Consider the following 17,639-nt stretch of genomic DNA (forward strand, 5'->3'; position numbering starts at 1 on the left):
AAGGCTTTTTTTCATTTAGCTTCCTTCTTATAAATAATAATGCCCCAAATTATTTCATTTGAAATAATCTGGGAAATTATGGTATTTGATACAAGATTTTATTTGTACAATGTTTTAAAAATTCATATATTTGTAAATGTGCTTATATGTTCCTGAAGGTCTTGGTGGCCCCTCACTTCACAGAATCACTGTTATTATTTTTGACTCTGTATATTCTTGAACTTTAGTTCATACCATTACATATTTCTGTAGTTTAACGTATCATTGTGGTCCGGCAGTAAGGTGATGAAAGGTAGAATTTTCTTAATATTTTTCAGGAAGGGAGCCGTAAGAATAAATAGGCAGTATTGAGGGAAATTAAGTAGCAAGGGAAAATATCACACTGACAATAAGTTGTAGAAAGCATGCATGTACCATTTCTAAAATTCATTTCTATCTCATTACAAACTGCATAAATTAAACTTCATAACTCAGTATGTCAGTTTAATGCCAACATGCTTACGTCGTATTAATAGGCAGTTTCCTGATTTATTGGTTCATATAATGCAGTTAATTCATATGGAAGTAAAAATACAGTGTACAAATTAGGGAAAAGGTACTTTATAAGATAATAGATAAGATGATCCATTAATTGTTGAGAAGGAAAAAGAAGTTTAAAATATAGTGAAAGTGATCAGGGTTGAAGAAAGGGTGGGTCTAAATGATGGAAAGATGGAGAACAGGTGGAGTGTTGTGCTCCAGGAAAGGCTGCCTGGTGCAGAGGAGCCACTGCTGTCCTCAGTGCGTGGCCAGCAGGGAAGCGGCCAAGCTGTCAAGACCACTGGGTGGTTAGTCTGGCTAATGTACATCTGCATGAAAGATCTTGACTGTGTGTGTACTTTATAAAGGATGGAGGAATAGAAAGATACACACTGCACACCATGGAGTGTGCCCTGTGTGCACTGTGGATGGACGAGAGTTAAGATTGGTGGAAATTTATAATGTTTTATCACTTTAAAAATTATAACTGTAACCTTTTTGTTTGATTGTAAATAATAAGCATGTAAATTCTATTTCTGAAACTTTAAGAAGTGTACAATAATTAAGGATGTGATTGAAATGCCAGCTGACTAAATTTTAGAATGACATGCTTTCAGCACATGAAAGCTGACCACATAGAGGAATGACAAAGCCCATCTCATTATAGACAGATCAGTGTCACTCCCGGGACCTGACCACATGGCCTCATTCTGGTTTTTGAAGGGCTGTTTTCGTGGAGACACATACACATCTGCATATACATACAGTTGAATATTTCCTTTTGTGAATTGTATAGATTCACAAATCCCCCAAATCACTTACCCTCTTCAGAATACCTTTGTTGTCTTTTCCTGACCTGAAATGGAAAAGCAGGTTTGGCATAGACTGGAACCATGCAGAGTGTTTGCTTCCCCTGCCCAGTCCACAAGAATTTCAGATGTTTTGGGCTTTCTCTCTGGACATGTATTTTATGAAGCTTATGTGTTTGTATTCAGTTTTGAATCTATAACACTGCATCTGAAATTCGGCCAATTTAATGAGAGAGTTCTGAAAAGACAAGCATAATGGTAAACTAATAATAGTAACTAACATTAGTAGCTTACAGTCAGCTTTTTTCATAAATTATCTCACTATTCTACTCAAGAGAACTCAATAAAATAGAAAAGGTATATAACCCCACTTTATAGAAGAGAAAAAGCCACACTTACAGCATTTGTTCCAAATTACAGAACTAAAACTCTGATTTTCTTACCTGAGCCAGTCTGTAGAACTTTGTATCCTGGACAAGGCTTTGTTGATATTTTTTTTTTCCATTTAGAGCAAATATTTTTCAACTTGGACTCCATAGATTTTAGTTTTACCTTGGTCAAATGTGAAAAGAGTTCCAGCAATATGTTGGATTAAGCACAGAGTGTCTCAGTGTAGTGCATGGAAATAGATGTTGAGCTAGCTCACCAGTTGCCTGGTTTTTATATGAGTCCATGGGAGTTAAGGTGAGTCCTGACTTGGGGCACTGGGTGAGTTTGCCTGCTTCACAGGAGAAAATGCTATTAACTCACAGGTGTGTTTATTGTGGAAACAAATAGGAGGCTGTTTTATTGCTTAGAATAAAGTTACCATTTAAAGGCAGGGGTGATTGAAACTACATCCTACCATTTCCTTCCTTTCTTTAAATGTTCCAGAGAAAATCAGACTATTTTTAGTTTGTAATTTTTCTAAGATAATCATTAGCCCTAAATTACTTGAAAAATAACAGATTTTTTAAAAAAATAAATTCATACCACAATACCGATATGTAACAGGGAAGTTCAATTATTTCTAAAAAATAATCAGCAGAGCATGTGAATGGGAGATGGATAAATTTTATTTTTATTATGATACAGATTGCTAAAGGCTGCAATAGAGAACTGTTTTGACTGCAGAGTAAGCAAATCAAATCACTGCTGTTGTTGAAGCATTCATGAGGAAATTTAAAACTGACTGGACTGAAAGTCAGGAAAGTTTTTACCCACTTGGCTTGATTGACAATTTTAACAACTCTTTTGCTGCTGTGTTAGAATATGCCTGTAACAGCAAAGTGCACTTAAGTATAATATTTTCATTTTTTGCTCTTCACATAACATTTTCCAAAATGTCAGAGTTTAAGATAAGCATATTATTGAAAGTTGGGCATTGGAACACTTATAGAATCACATTCCTGGTTCTCCTTTTTTCTTTAACATCCAAAAGTTAAGACGGGTGGTAATTTGTCCATAAATTTTTTATGTGGATAAAATTTGAACAGTATGTGTTTCAAGTCCTTGTTCCCATCTAGCCCCCACTTTGGATCATTTTAGGCAAGTTATTGGTTTCAGATATATCAAAAACCTTTGCATTAGGAATATATTATCAATTAAAGTAAATATGGATGTTGTTAGAGCCCTGATCTTGTATTCTGTTCATTTTAAATATAAACAGTTTCTGGTAGAATTTAAGATGCTACCATTATAAGCAAAATGGAATGAAAGAAAATAGTCATGTTCAGCATTTGCTCTGATAAGGTCTGTTGAAGCCTCAGATACTAGTAGATAGGGTTGCTTAGTTTTTGTCTATCTTAAAAACTGGCTTCTGAGCAGCATTTCATTTGAAGAAAAGGGTCCACTGCTACAGGTTTGCATGCATGCTAAGTTGCTTTAGTCATGTCCAACTCTCTGTGGCTCCATGGACTGTAAGACTGTCAGGCTCCTGTGTCCATGGGTTCTCCAGACAAGAATACTGGAGTGGGTTGCCATGGCCTTCTCTAGGGGATCTTCTCAACCCAGGGATCGAACCTTGGTCTCTGGCAGGTGGGTTCTTTACCGCTAGCGCCACCTGGGAAGCCCTTCAAGTATGTGTACCATGTGTGCGTGCTACAGGTTAAGAAACTCCTGATTTAAAATAAGTTTCCTCCTGCTTTTTGCAGTTGTTTTCTTTGAGGTGCAACTATAACTTTGTGTTAAGAGCACAAGCTCTGGATTCAGACTGGGTTTAAAACTTGGTTCCACCACTTCTAATTTTGTGACCTTGGGTGAGTTGTTTTATCTCTGTAAGCCTTAATTTCCTTGTTTGTAAAAGCAGGACGATCATATCTACCTCATAGGTCCTCTGTGAACATTTAATGAGATGCTTATTAGTAGTTCAGCCGAGGAAAGTGTACTTAGTATATGTTAACTATAATAAATACAAATACATCTTTCATTTAATTTGGGGGGAGGTGTATACCAGCAGCTTTTAAGTATATTATCAACCCTTTACCTGTCTGCATGTCTGAAGTATGGCTATCCGGTTGAACACAATGAGGAATTCCCCAGATTCTCAACTTCATCATTCAGTTCCTAATCACCAGAGACTGCAGATTTCATAATCCTCAAATGTTAAATCTAGTTCCCTGATCTATTCTCTCCTAGACTGCCCCATTCCAGTCTTGTCTAATGAGTCACTGTGTCTTTGTCCTACCTTTTCAATTCCTTTTGACTAGTCCTCAAAGCTTTGCTTTCCCTTTGCTTCTCTGAACTACTGGCACTGATCACTTTGCCTGCAGGCTCAGTGTAACCCAGCTCCCATGCCAGTCTTGATCCAGTCTAACCTGCAAATGCTCAACTGCTCTAGGACAAGGAAATAAAAGAACCAAAGAGGGTTGGAGGTAAGAGTCTTAAGTCGCGGGCCCTCAGAGGATTCACCACGTGAGATGCTGTACCTGTGAGAGCAGGACTAAGTGCAGGTGTAGGCTGTTTCACTGAAGTATGGTTACCTGCCATCCAGCTCCGGCAAAAGTCTCCAGGACTTGCATTTGGAAGCGAAGGTCAGAGACTTGGAGTTTGGTTGAAACCAGGAATCTCAGGTCTGTGACCTTGGTTCTGGACTAGATGCCTACTGATAAAATAATACGACATTTTCAAGTGTATTCTTCTGTTAATCATATCCTATGGAGAAGGAAATGGCAGCCCACGCCAGTATTCTTGCCTGGAGAATCCCAAGACGAGGAGCCCGGCAGGCTACGGTTCATGGGGGCACAAGAGTCGGGCATGACTTAACGACTAAACTACCACCACCAATCATATCCTGGGGAGTTTCTAAACACTTGAATTGTCTTGAGCATAAATCAGTAACCAGTCTGAAATGGTGTTTACTTTGAAATACTCTAAATGTTACTATAAATTAGCCAAAATATCAAGAAGCCTGAATTTTGACCCAGAATTTTGTCTGTATCTCACAGAAGTGTGGCAGGGGTAAATGCCTAATGAAGACAGGTGACACTAGTGATTGTAATTGAATGAGACAAGAGCTCCTGGTGTGTATCTTAAAAAATAAGAGTTTTAATGAAAAAGGAGCCATCATTTCTGGTTAAGTTTGTATTAGTGTCTACCAAGAGTATGGTTTTTGTTTTCTACTCTTAGAATAAACTTTATACTTATATGTATGAAAGATGTATTGGTACGGTTAAACTTTTGGCAGCATTTTTTTTTTTATTTACAGTTTTCAGGGTTTATCCTGTTCATTTTTCTTTTTTATGAGTAATTATAATCATCTCTTTGAGATTATATTTTCTATACTGTCTGTATGACCAATTTTTTCCCCAGCTCCCATACTTAAAGCCAGCTGATTACTTCTACTTGTAAGACCCCAGCCACAGCCCTGATCCCTCTTCTTACTTTGTTCCTATTTCCCAAGTCCTGTCTAAACTACCTGATAGTAGATGCTGGTCTTCCTTTAAGTTATAGGTCCCTTCTTTCAGATGCTAGCTGTTATTCCTTGTAGGGCTTCGTTCTACTACACTGCCTGATTGTCCTTCCAGAGTATGTGATGTCTCTTCATTCTGTTTTCCTTGGCAGTTTTTGTTTGTTTTTGCTTTGGCCTAGAAATAGAAGCTTTTTAAAGAACTGGCCTATTTCATGATATTATTTCAAATGTATTATAATTTTAAATTACAATACATGGTTTACCTATGAAAGTCATCTTCCGGTGGAGGCTGACTTCCTGTTGCTAGAGGGAGGGTGGGAGTGGGGCGGCTGGCTCGTCCATGTGCGGTTGTGTGGGGCGGCCTGGGGCGGCCCCGGAGTGGCTGACCCTTTGCCTGCAGGGACCGGAGTCACGAGGCAGCCGCCATGGCAGGGTCGGAGAGCCAGCTCAAGAAAATGGTGTCCAAGTACAAATACAGAGACCTAACTGTATGTGAAACTGTTAACGTTATTACTTTATACAAAGATCTCAAACCTGTGTTGGATTCATACGTTTTTAATGATGGCAGTTCCAGGGAACTAATGAACCTTACTGGAACAATTCCTGTGCCTTATAGAAGTAATACATACAATATTCCAATCTGCCTGTGGCTGCTGGACACATATCCGTATAATCCCCCTATCTGTTTTGTTAAGCCTACTAGCTCAATGACTATTAAAACAGGAAAGCATGTGGATGCTAATGGTAAGATACGTCTTCCTTATCTACATGAATGGAAGCACCCACAGTCAGACTTACTGGGGCTTATTCAAGTCATGATTGTGGTGTTTGGAGATGAACCTCCAGTCTTCTCTCGTCCTACTGTTTCGGCATCCTATCCACCATACCAGGCAATAAGGCCACCAGATTCTTCCTACATGCCAGGCATGACAAGTGGGATTTCTGCATACCATCCGGGTACCCTCCCAATCCGAGTGGTTACCCAGGCTGCCCTTACCGACCTGGTGGTCAGTATCCTGCCACAAGTTCCTAGTACCCTTCCCAGCCTTCTGTGACCACTCTTGGTGCCAGTAGAGATGGCACAATTAGCGAGGACACTATCCGAGCCTCTCTTATCTCAGCAGTCAGTGACAGACTGAGATGGCGGATGAAGGAGGAAATGGATCGTGCCCAGGCAGAACTCAGTGCCTTGAAACGAACAGAGGAAGACCTGAAAAAAGGTCACCAGAAACTCGAAGAGTAGCTGAGAAGTAGCTGAGGTTGATAAAAACATAGAACTTTTGAGAAAGAACTCAGTTCTGCTCTGGAGAAAATGGAAAATCAATCTGAAAACAATGATATTGATGAAGTTATCATTCCCACAGCCCCACTATACAAACAGATCCTAAATCTTTATGCAGAGGAAAATGCTATTGAAGACACTATTTTTTACCTGGGAGAAGCTTTGAGGCAGGGAGTAATAGACCTAGACATCTTCCTAAAGCATGTACGTCTTCTCTCCCATAAACAGTTCCAGCTGAGGGCACTAATGCAGAAAGCAAGAAAGACTGCTGGTCTCAGTGACCTCTACTGACTTCTCTGATACCAGATGGAGATTGAACTCTTCTAAAGTATTCTTTTCTTCTCTTACTTTCTCTTATATTAGTAGGTGCCCCAAATAAGTTATTGCAGTTTATCATTCAAGTGTAAAATATTTTGAATCAATAATATGTTTTCTGTTTTCTTTTGGTAAAGACTGGCTTTTATTAATGCACTTTCTATCCTCTGTAAACTTTTTTTGTGCTGAATGTTGGGACTGACTATGCTAAATAAAATTTGTTGCTTTAAAAAAAAAGTCATCTTCCTAGATAATTGTTTAAGTAATAGATTGCATGTAATACTTCTGCATTAAATATGAACACGGAAGTTATTTCTTAAAATAAGATGAGTTAATATGGGTATGTTTTTAAAATGTAATTGATAAGCTTTTGCCCAGAAAAAGAATTTTAGGAGTCTGTGTTTATATTCTTAATTACTTTTATACACTGTAGAAAGATAGGTAGGTAGAAAGAAAAGAGAGTGAATGTTTGGTTATTGAAGTTGAAAAAACAGAAAGGGTAATTGCTGCCAGGATTACTGGGCGAACACATAATTCGTTTGTGAAAGTTCCCCAGACCAACTATAATAACCCTCTGCAATAATCAGACTTGTGGAGAGCCTGTCTCACTCTCTGTGAAGTTACTTTAACAAAAAAGTTACATAAAACAATGAAAGAAGACAGATAGTCCTATCCTGAAATCCAAAATTGTATTGTCTTTTCCTCTCTGAGATCTTGCCTAGTCCTTCCAGCCTGCACTGTATTCTCCTTACCTTTTCTTTATAGAGTTTGACTCAAATCCCAACTCAGGCCAGTACACTTAAAGTCTCTTCCTTCCTGTGTCTTCTTGCAGACTCTGAATAAGTAAAGGAGAAGGTATATTCAGACACCCACCAAAGTGTGGGTGGGATTCATGTGGACTGGAATGCCCATGGTCACCTAAAGGCAGCAGCTATCACTTGGCTTTGTTCAATTGTTAACAACTTGTAGTGCTGGTCCATTTTTTCCAGAGCTTCCAAGTTTTTCATTCTGGAAATCCAGATTTGTAATTTTTTAAATGTAGTCAACTCACAGTTTTACAGTGAACAGGCCAAATGTCTGTTAGCTAAAGTTGGCCCACAAGCCATGAATTTGCAGCCACTGTTCTTGGACAATAATTTCTAATCAAAACGAATGTTAGTTGTTTAGTCGTGTCTGACTCTTTGCGACCCAATGGACTGTAGCCTGCCAGGCTCCTCTGTTCATGGAATTCTCCAGGCAAGAAGACTGGAGTGGGTTGCCATTTCCTTCTCTAGGTACTAATCAAAAGCACATAATAAAAATCACGTCTATAGTTTTTTGGACCGTGTACCCCTAGTCTGTAACCCTGGAAATGCAGGCTCAGCAGTCAGCAGAGTGTCCCATGTTGTCAGTGTGTCGGTGCTGTCCCCTCTTGTAACTGAGTGCTGCCACCGTGATGCCCCTGCCCACCAGGCATGGCTCACTTAGACACCGTGCTGCCTGTCAGGCTTATGTTTGTCCCTGTTGTTTGTCTTGGCACTATGTTTAGACAGTTAGCTGAACCAAGGATAAAGAAAGTTGCTCTGACTCCATTCCCACCTGATCTTAACCTTACAGTCTTGCCAAGACCTTTAGTTTTAATATGAAATGCTTCCCAGGTGTGATAGCCATATGCAAAACTAAAAAAAAAAGCTTCTCTTCACCTTCCCCACATAGTAATACTTAGTCCTAAAGAAGAGATGAGACCTATTGATTAATCCATGTGAAGTCCAGTGACTTCTGGTTTTCGTGAAGTCTTAGAGTATTTTGATAACTGCTTTTTAGAAATTTCATATCTGAGGCTCTGTCAAGGGTTGCCTACAGTTACATGTCCTAATCCCCTACAGCAGGCCATAGTGGAAGCACTCATCTCTATTGTAATCTGTGAGGACATTTTCTTGGACCACCAGCCCTTGAATGTATTGGATCTCAGAGGCTTGAGTTCTTGGCAGTTGAAATTAGCAGAATAAAAACTAGTATGTCTGGGACCTGGAGTCTCTAGCCATCAAGATAGACCTCAGAGAAGCTTTTGCTGAAATGGGGAGATGTGCTCTCTGATGCAGTCTTTATAGACTTACCAGAATTTAGAGCGTTTTGAGCCCTGAAGACTTCCATGTAGACCGCTGAGTGGTGGTTATTGTTAATCTGCGTATTTAGCAAGTATAATTTATACTAGATTAGAAGAGCTGTATTTTCTCTTAGGAGAAGTTAGATCATTCACTGTTAATCTTGGCTGACTACCTCGGCACTAAGCAGGTTTTAGTATCACTGCCATATCTACCAGGTGTCCAGCAGCAAGTCTCTCAATAAGTTCACAGCTTCTCTACCAAGAGCAGCATGTCTCCAAGAGCTACTCTGGCAGTAACCTGTGTGTCAGTTATCTTGGGCCAAATTATTCCATGGTAGCAGAGTCTCCCCACTCACAGTAACGTACAACAAGGGTTCTTTCTCCCATACATTCCGTATACTCATGGATCACCTGTGGCTCTGCTCTATGTCATGGTCATTTAAGGCTCAGACTGATAGCAGCCCCTGTTGGGACATGGCTGGTTTCCTGCCTGAGGGAAGAGAGAAACACAAACACAAATACTCCCTTCAGAAGTGGCTACTCATATTTCATTGCCCAGAGCACATCATATAGCCAGTCCTGATGTCAGCCAGGGAGGAGTGAAGGGTACAGTTCTGCTTCTTGCAGGCCTTGTAGATGTGCCTTAGCATCTGTCTGTAGCCGTCCTAATTACCACAGCAGCAGCCATGAGGTTGACACAGCAGCTGTCAACTCTCTCACCTGTCCTTAGACAGTGGGATAAAAATTCTTTTATTTTCCCAAAGGATCTCCTGCTACCTCTGAGATAAATAAAAACCCCACTGATGGTCAGTTTTCCCCTTCTGGGTCCCTTCAAGTCCAAGACTTATATGGACGCAGGCTTTCTGGGGTCCAAGTTGAACCACTGGTTCCCCCTTCTGGCCTTTGTGAAAAACTCAACTTTTACTGCATGTACTGTGCTGCTTCCTAAAAGGTGCATTTTTAACCTTGAGGTTTCCCCTGTCAGAGTCAGCTCATCTGCTCCTGCTGCTTCTGCCTAAGGCATCTGCTTTCTAATGTTAATTGGGTTCTTGCATCCTCACCTAAAATCAGGTTTTCCAACACTGTCTTCTCTAGTTTTGTCGCCTCAGTGAACTCAGCACTCTTACCTTTGTGTTCATCACTTCCATAAATTGCATTTTATTTCCAAATAAAATGGACAGTCCCTTGACTTCTAAGGTGGCACCGAGTATCTGTGTTATAGCTTGGTATCTGTGCACAGCTTGGCTCTCAGTTCTCTCTCTGCCTGCCCATAGAACTCCACTGAAGACCTTAGAAAGGGGTTTTTGGAAATGTATATACATTGTTATGGTAGATCAATAAATCTCTTCATAGGGGTATCCTTAAAGTATATTTTATATATTATATAAACAATCTGTAGAATTGTTTACAGATTTGATAAGAAATTAGATTTATTACTTTAAAGTTCAAAGTTAAGAAAGTTTTCATGAAACAGTGGCACTTGCAAATAAATATGGTATTCAAAGCTTGTCTCCTACTAGACATAGTAAATATCTGAGTTGCTTGACCCCAGCTTTTAAAATAACAATTCTGTAAGACAGCTTCCAAAATACTTAATTTTTTTCCCTTCTTTTCCTAACTAGATCACAAGAGACTCCTGGAGATGGGCAGCCTCCAGCTTTACCACCCAAACAATCAAAGAAGAACAGTTGGAGCCAGATTCATTATTCACATTCTCAACAAGATCTGGAAAACCATGTTAATGAAACATTTGATGTTCCATCGTCTCCTGAAAAATCTACTGTAAGTAGCTTCTTCAGATATTCTCACATTTCTTTGAAAATGTTTAATTGTAAATGAAATTTCTTTTGTACCCTAGCCTGTTTTATCTGTAAATTATATTACAGTACTTTCTCTTTTTCATCATATGTTTACTCATAAATTGTGCCATCATATAACCCAATTGTGGAATTTTCTTTTATCATCATTTATAAAACGTTCATTGCTCTAGAAGTTAATATTTGACAGATTTGTTGGTTTCAGTCTTGCAAAGCACATTTCCAGAACAAATGCTAATAGCCTATTATATATCATTAATTTTATTATATAATTAAGTGCAGCAACTTTATCATTTTAATCAGCCTTTTGAAATTGAATGCAGGTCTTTGGAATATATAATTGCTGTGTTCTTCAAAATATATCCATGAGATATTTTAGTACTTTGTACCAAACAAAAATGGTAAATTTTTAGAATCCCCTGATTTGTGAATTTTCATTGCTTTTTCAAGTAGATGAATCAAAGGTCAGATTGTTGTTAATAAATTTTAAGGATACATTGTGTTTATGAAGAAGTATAGGACAGACAGAAATATGAGTGTATTTCAGGAAACTTAAAGGGATATCAAGGAATAAAATGAGATACAAGGAGAGGAGGCCCCACAGCAGGTGTGGGTGAAGCCAAATGGCCTGCTGGCCATTGCTCACTTACCCTCTTGTTCTTCACCCATGATCCTCCCGCACTGTCTAAAAGTGAAAAGCCAGAGGCAGCCATTTAAAGTTCTCCCACATTTACTGTACCACCACAGACACATCATAGAGATCAAAATCCTTATTCAAAATGAATGACAACTTTAGTGCTACCTGTGTGATGATTCCTATGTATCATTCATTGGTTCATAGTTAACTTAGGTCTTTCTTTATCTACTAAGGTAGGTAGTGGGCATATAAAGATAAATCAGACATTGTCCCTGCTGATAAATAATCTACAGTCTAGTTTGTTTTTCCACTCAAGCAAAAATTACTTATTGAATACCTGCTCTGTGCCATGCACTGTTATGGGCTCTGGGAATATAGTAGAATAAAATTTAAAAAACTCTGCCTGCAAGGAACTTATATTCTAAGGATAAGGATGAGACGAGCTGTAAACAAAGTAAATAAATATATAGCCTATTAGATAAATGCTACAGAGACAAGGCAGAAAAGGGCTAGGAAATTTCCAGAGTGGAGTATTAGTTTTACGTAGTGTGAGCCAGGGATGAGTTTGGTGATAAACTACATGGATACTTGACAGGAGAGCAGGTAAGCCCAGAGGACAACAGTGCAAAGACAGGGTGTGACTGATACTGTCAGAGGACACCAAGGGGGTCAGTGTGGCCAGAGCAGAATGAGCAAACTAGAAGGAACAGGAAAGGGCCAGATCCTAAATGCCCGGTCTTGTAAAGGTTTTGTCCAGTCTCTAAGTGAAATTAGAAGCAAATGGACATAACTGAGGAGAGAAGCAATGTGCTGTCACTTAGGTTTTAATAGTTTCACTCTGGCTTTTATGCTGAGAAAAAGCAAAAGCAGGGTAGCAGTAGAGAAACTGGCCATTAGGTGTCATCCCATGAAGCAGTGGTGATTGGACCAACATGGCTGTATTCTGGGTGGAGTTTTAGAGTAGAGCTGACACAGTCTGCTGATGGACTGGTTGTAGCGTACCAGGGAGAGAGAATCAAGCATAATAGGAAGATTTGGGACCTAAACAACTAGGAGGATGAAGTTGCCATTTGCTGGGACGTGAAAGGTTCCAGGTAGAACAGGTGTGGGGAGGAGTATCGGGAGCTCGATAGGGGCACAATGATATGTCTACTAGGAATCCATCTAGAGACATGATTCTGGAGTTGAAGGGAGGGATTGAAGCTGAAGTTATAATGTTGAGAGTTGATGGCATGTAGACAGAATATTTAAAACCATGAGACAGGAAGTATAGAGTGTGCAGATTACCTTAATAAGAGATTCGGAAATTTTAGTCCTCCAAGCTATAAACATGAGGGAGATGGAAAGCAAAGGAAACTGAAAAGATGCAGACAAAATGGTAGGAAAGAAAACTAGCCAGCTAGCTGATGAGAAAAAGGTCACGGAGAGAGTAATCACCTGTGTCAGATGCTACTGGTGCATTGAGGAGGATGAGTTCTGTAATTAGAAGTGACTTTAGGGAATTCACAAGTATATAAATACAACTAATTCAGCTGTGGATTTAAGGGAAGATTTCCCAGAAATGATCATCTCAGACCTGTGTCTTGAAGGATAAGAAAGAATTAGCCAGATACTTACCTTAAAGAGTAGGCATAAAACATTTAGTGAAAGAAGCCTGCTACAAATGACCATATATTGTGTAATTCTACATACATGAAACGTTCAGAATAGTCAAGTATGTATATATAGAGGGAGAGAAAATAGATGAGGGGTTGAATAAGACTTGGGGGATGGGGGCAAGCAGAGGGGGAGTGACTGATGATGGACACAGGGTTTCTTTGGGGGATGAGGAAAAGGTTCTAAAGTTAAATAGTAGTGGTGTTGGTACAATTCTGTCACTGTAGCAGAAATTATTGAATTATACTCTCTGAATGGGTGAAGTGTAATAAATTGTATCTCAATGAAGCTGTTTTTAAAAAGCAGAGGGAATCATGAATTCATGTAAAACTTGCAAATACTTGCTCTGCGCAAAGCTTTGAGCCAGGTTCTAGGGACACTGTGGTTAATTAATTAGGTAATTAATAAAGGCCCTGTTACTGTGGCGCCTATAGTCCAGTATACAGTGGTAAGGCAAGAGAGAAATTTGAATTATGATTCTTTATACGCTTTAGATAATATCAACATACACAAAGCATGCTTCCTGTATATCTGAAAGTAAGTAGCCTATGAATGAAGAGAATGATGAGTCATCTATTTTTGTCTTTTTAAGCCTAACGGTGGTATTCCACATGATAATCTCGTTCTAATCAGAATGAAACCTGATGAAAATGGGAGGTTTGGATTCAATGTAAAGGTAACTTAGAATTTGTATTGCACTCATCTTTTAAATAAGGTGTTTCTATATCTGTTATGCTGACTAATGCTTGATTTATTCTAATGTAAAGGGAGGATGTGACCAGAAGATGCCTGTGATCGTGTCCCGAGTTGCACCAGGAACCCCTGTGAGTTCAACAGCCTTCTCAGTGATCCTAGCTTCAAGAATACATACTTATTTTCTTAGTATAAATAAAACAATAAAATGAATCATTTAATCTGTCAAGTATCACATGTTGTTTGCTGAATCTCCTAAATTGCTGAGAAGTTAATTTTTATTTCTTCCCTATCTTCTAGAACAGTTTTTCAAATACTTGTTTTTACAAAGACTCTAGATTCTATCAAAATAACCCCTCTAAATAGCAAAATGTAGACAGAGGTATAGTTTGTTTGCTTTTTCGTTGACTTCTTTTTTCATTTAGAATCGTTTATTTACATTATATTTGTCTACTTTCTGTTTAAAATATTTATTTGAAACTCTTTATTGTGAACATGCTAAGCAAAAGTAAAGAAAATACTGTATGTACCCATGATGATGAAAATCCCCCTGCCCCCCTGCCCTTTCTTTCAGCTTCAGCACTCATAAACTTTCTGCTTGTGAATCGTAAGGACAATTCTTAATAAATTGTGGGTACATCATTTTTATTGCTCATTATATAGTAAATACTGCTTTCAGATTCCCGTTTCTGTTGTTTATTCTGTTTAACTGCATTTTTCTTAAAAAACTTTGAGTCAGTACCCATTATCATTTAACTGTCTCTGTCCTGGGAAAGGTAGGAACCTGCAGCCTGAGAGAAAGAGACCAGTTATGGGATTTTGGTGCTTTGCAGCAACCTCAAAGTTGATTTGAAGATCACAGTCAAGATTGATCAAGGATATCATGATATATAGTTTTGGTTCTGGTTTTTAAGAACTTGTTGATTGCAAATAACAGGGTACTTGTGAAATTTTTGTTGTTGTTAAGTTGTGTCTGAGTCTTTGTGACCCCGTGGCCTACAGCACACTGTGAGCTATGGACTGCAGCACTCCCTGTCCTTCACTGTGTCCTAGAGTCTGCTCAGATTCATGTCCATTGAGTCGGTGATCCTGTCTAACCATCTCATCCTCTGTCACCCCCTTCTCCTCTTTAATTGTTCCCAGCATCAGGGTCCTTTCCAGTGAGTCGGCTCTTTGCATCAGGTGCCCAAAGTATTGGAGCTTCAGCATCAGTCCTTTCAATGAATATTCAGGGTTGATTTCCTTTAGGATTGACTGGTTTGATCGCCTTACAGTTCAAGGGACTCTCAAAAGTAATCTCCAGCACCATAATTTGAAAGTATCAATTCTTTGGTGACTCCAAAATCTCTACTGAGTAGAAATTGTGTAGCAGCCTTCTTTATGATTCAACTCTCATATCCATACATGACTACTGAAAAAAACCATAGCTTTGACTATGTAGCCCTTTATCAGCAAATTGATGTCTAGGGTTTTGAATACACCATCTAGGGTGTACACCATCTAGGGTTTGTCATAGCTTTCCTTCCAAGGAGCAGGTGTCTTAATTTTATGGCTGCAGTAATTTTGGAGCCCAAGAAAATAAAGTCTGTCACTGCATACCCCTGGCTTAATTATAAATACAAAATTTTTCGTACAGCTGTAGAGGTGTATCACAAAACCCCAGGACAGGAATGTAGTCAGACTTCTAGAAAGAATTTTACAAATCATCAGAACTACTTTTCATGTTCATTTCTTTTTTTGTGAATTTTTCTTTCTCGGTGTAAACCGGTCTGTACTGGAATCAGCTTAATCTCTCAAGCTACAATAAAATACATTCTAAATGAAAAGTGTACTTAGTAGCAGCTTCAAGCCAAGTTCCTGTAACATTAGCACCACAGACACACTCTTTGTTTAGATATGATGGTGACTCCAAAATTTCAACTAAATAGAAATTGTGTAGCTGCCACAATTATGTCCCTCAGTTCTTTTGAAGGGATGTGCCTACCAGCAACTTCTGGGTTTGTATTTTATGTAACCAGCTCAGCACCCCAGAGTCAATCGACTCCTCACTCTAAATTATAGACTCAGAGGAAGCAAAACCTCATAGATTCAGCTTGGATCAAAGGTCCTCCTTTAGACAAATCCCTTGTGATCAGAAGTGACAAGACAGGGATGTGATGTATAAAATAAACTTACTACACATGTGAAAGATAAGGGAAGTAGTCTAAAATTATTTGTTCAGTATGTATTGGAAAATATGTGTTAGGGGACAGGGCTACTACTGCAAGATGAGGAGGTGAGAGGTGGCTATATTCTCATTTATCAAGTAGAAAGATAATGTCTAAAATAAAAACTAAAAAATGAAATCGCAAAGTTACATAGTGATACTAAGGTAAATACAAAAGCTGTAGCTAAAATGTTGAAACTAATTGCCTCAAATGAGATGGTGGAGTGGGGAGCGGTGAGGGGAGCATAGGGAAGAATGCAGGAAATGGTTTCTTGTCATAATAATCTTACAGACCAAGTCAGCTTTTTAAACTGTGCAATGTATAGCTTTTCCCAGTACAAAAGTTTTAACTAAAAGTCAAATATATGTCTTTTGACCTGATAATTCTACTTTTAGGAATTACCTCTTATGAAACAGTATAGGATACACAACAATGTTCATTGTAGTATTGTATGTGAAAATTAAAATTGGAGGGAAAATCAAAATGTATATCATTAGAGCTGACTAAATAAATTATGCTTTGGTTTGCAGCTATTGAAATAATAGATGATGTAGTATTATGTAAGTATGGAAAGGTTTTCGTAAGATAGTATTTTGAAAAATATTTTACAATGGAATACTATTCAGCTATAAAAAGAATGAAATAATGCTATTTGCAGCAATGTGAATGGACCTAGAGATTATCAAACTGAGTGAAGTCAGTCAGACAGAAAAAGACAAATATTATATGGTATTATTTATATGTAGAATCTAAAGATAATACAAATAAATTTATTTATAAAACAAAGACAGACTCAGAGACATAAAAAGGAAACTTATGGTTACCAAAGAGGGAAGAGGCTAGGAGGGGTGAGTTAGGAGTACAGGATTAACAGATACACACCACGTATATAAAATAGATAAGTAGCAAGGATTTACTTTTATTGCACAGGGAACTATATTCAATGTCTTGTAATAACCTGTAATGGAAAAGAACTGAAAGACATACCTGTATTACTATGTATAACTGAATCACTTACCTGTACATCTGAGACTAACACAATATTGTAAATCAACTAAATGAAAATACGTATTATAATTTCATATGTGTTTTATCCAGTTTTTTAAATTGAGTTAGTTTTAAAAATATGGAAACATGCTGAAATCGTTAACAGTATTTCACCGTGATGGTGGAATTACTGATATTTATCTCTTGCTTCCTTTTTTTAATTGTCTGAATCATGATGGTGAGCATGTATTGCCCTTACAATTAGGAAAGAAATCTTTTTTTATTTGTATGCCAGGTAAAGTCATAAAACACATATTGATTTTTTCTGAGCAGTGAACGTGGATAGTTTGCAATTCAGTCACGGATGTTCAGGGAGCACTCTATAGACAGGTTAATTTCCAAACAGAACTGTATGATTCTAAATTTTTTTTAGGCTGTACAGATTACTATATTGGTAATTTTTCCTTTCTGCCAGAATGATGTTCTGTAAATAGTGGCTGACTTTAGAATCAATTAAATAAATAAATATTATTAACTTACAGACCATTACAGTGTTTAGAAACCTCATTTTAGGTGATTGGTAGAAAAGGGCAGTGTTTAAAATATTTTAATGTCATTTTCTCTATTGGACACCTTTTGAAACAGACAGAGTAATTTTCAAGTTATTTCCAAGCCTGGCGTGCTGCAGTCCATGGGTTTGCAAAGAGTCAAACATGACTTCGTGACTGAACAACAGCAATTT

At 38.2% G+C, this 17,639-nt stretch overlaps 1 protein-coding gene and 1 pseudogene across 6 annotated transcripts in view; both read left to right on the top strand.

The window, feature by feature from the left end:
• PTPN4 (protein tyrosine phosphatase non-receptor type 4) overlaps positions 1–17,639 on the top strand; it is a 197,265-nt gene that overhangs the window by 144,995 nt on the left and 34,631 nt on the right. For all 6 annotated transcript variants that reach the window (XM_044936424.1, XM_045164288.1, XM_045164290.1 and 3 more), the window contains exons 16-18: positions 10,523–10,682; positions 13,603–13,686; positions 13,778–13,834. In XM_044936424.1, coding sequence (XP_044792359.1) covers positions 10,523–10,682; positions 13,603–13,686; positions 13,778–13,834 — 301 coding nt within the window. The remainder of the gene's footprint in view (positions 1–10,522; positions 10,683–13,602; positions 13,687–13,777; positions 13,835–17,639) is intronic.
• LOC123331682 lies at positions 11–10,615 on the top strand (annotated as a pseudogene).

Source organism: Bubalus bubalis, chromosome 2 (assembly GCF_019923935.1).
Source record: "Bubalus bubalis isolate 160015118507 breed Murrah chromosome 2, NDDB_SH_1, whole genome shotgun sequence".
NCBI lineage: Eukaryota > Metazoa > Chordata > Mammalia > Artiodactyla > Bovidae > Bubalus > Bubalus bubalis.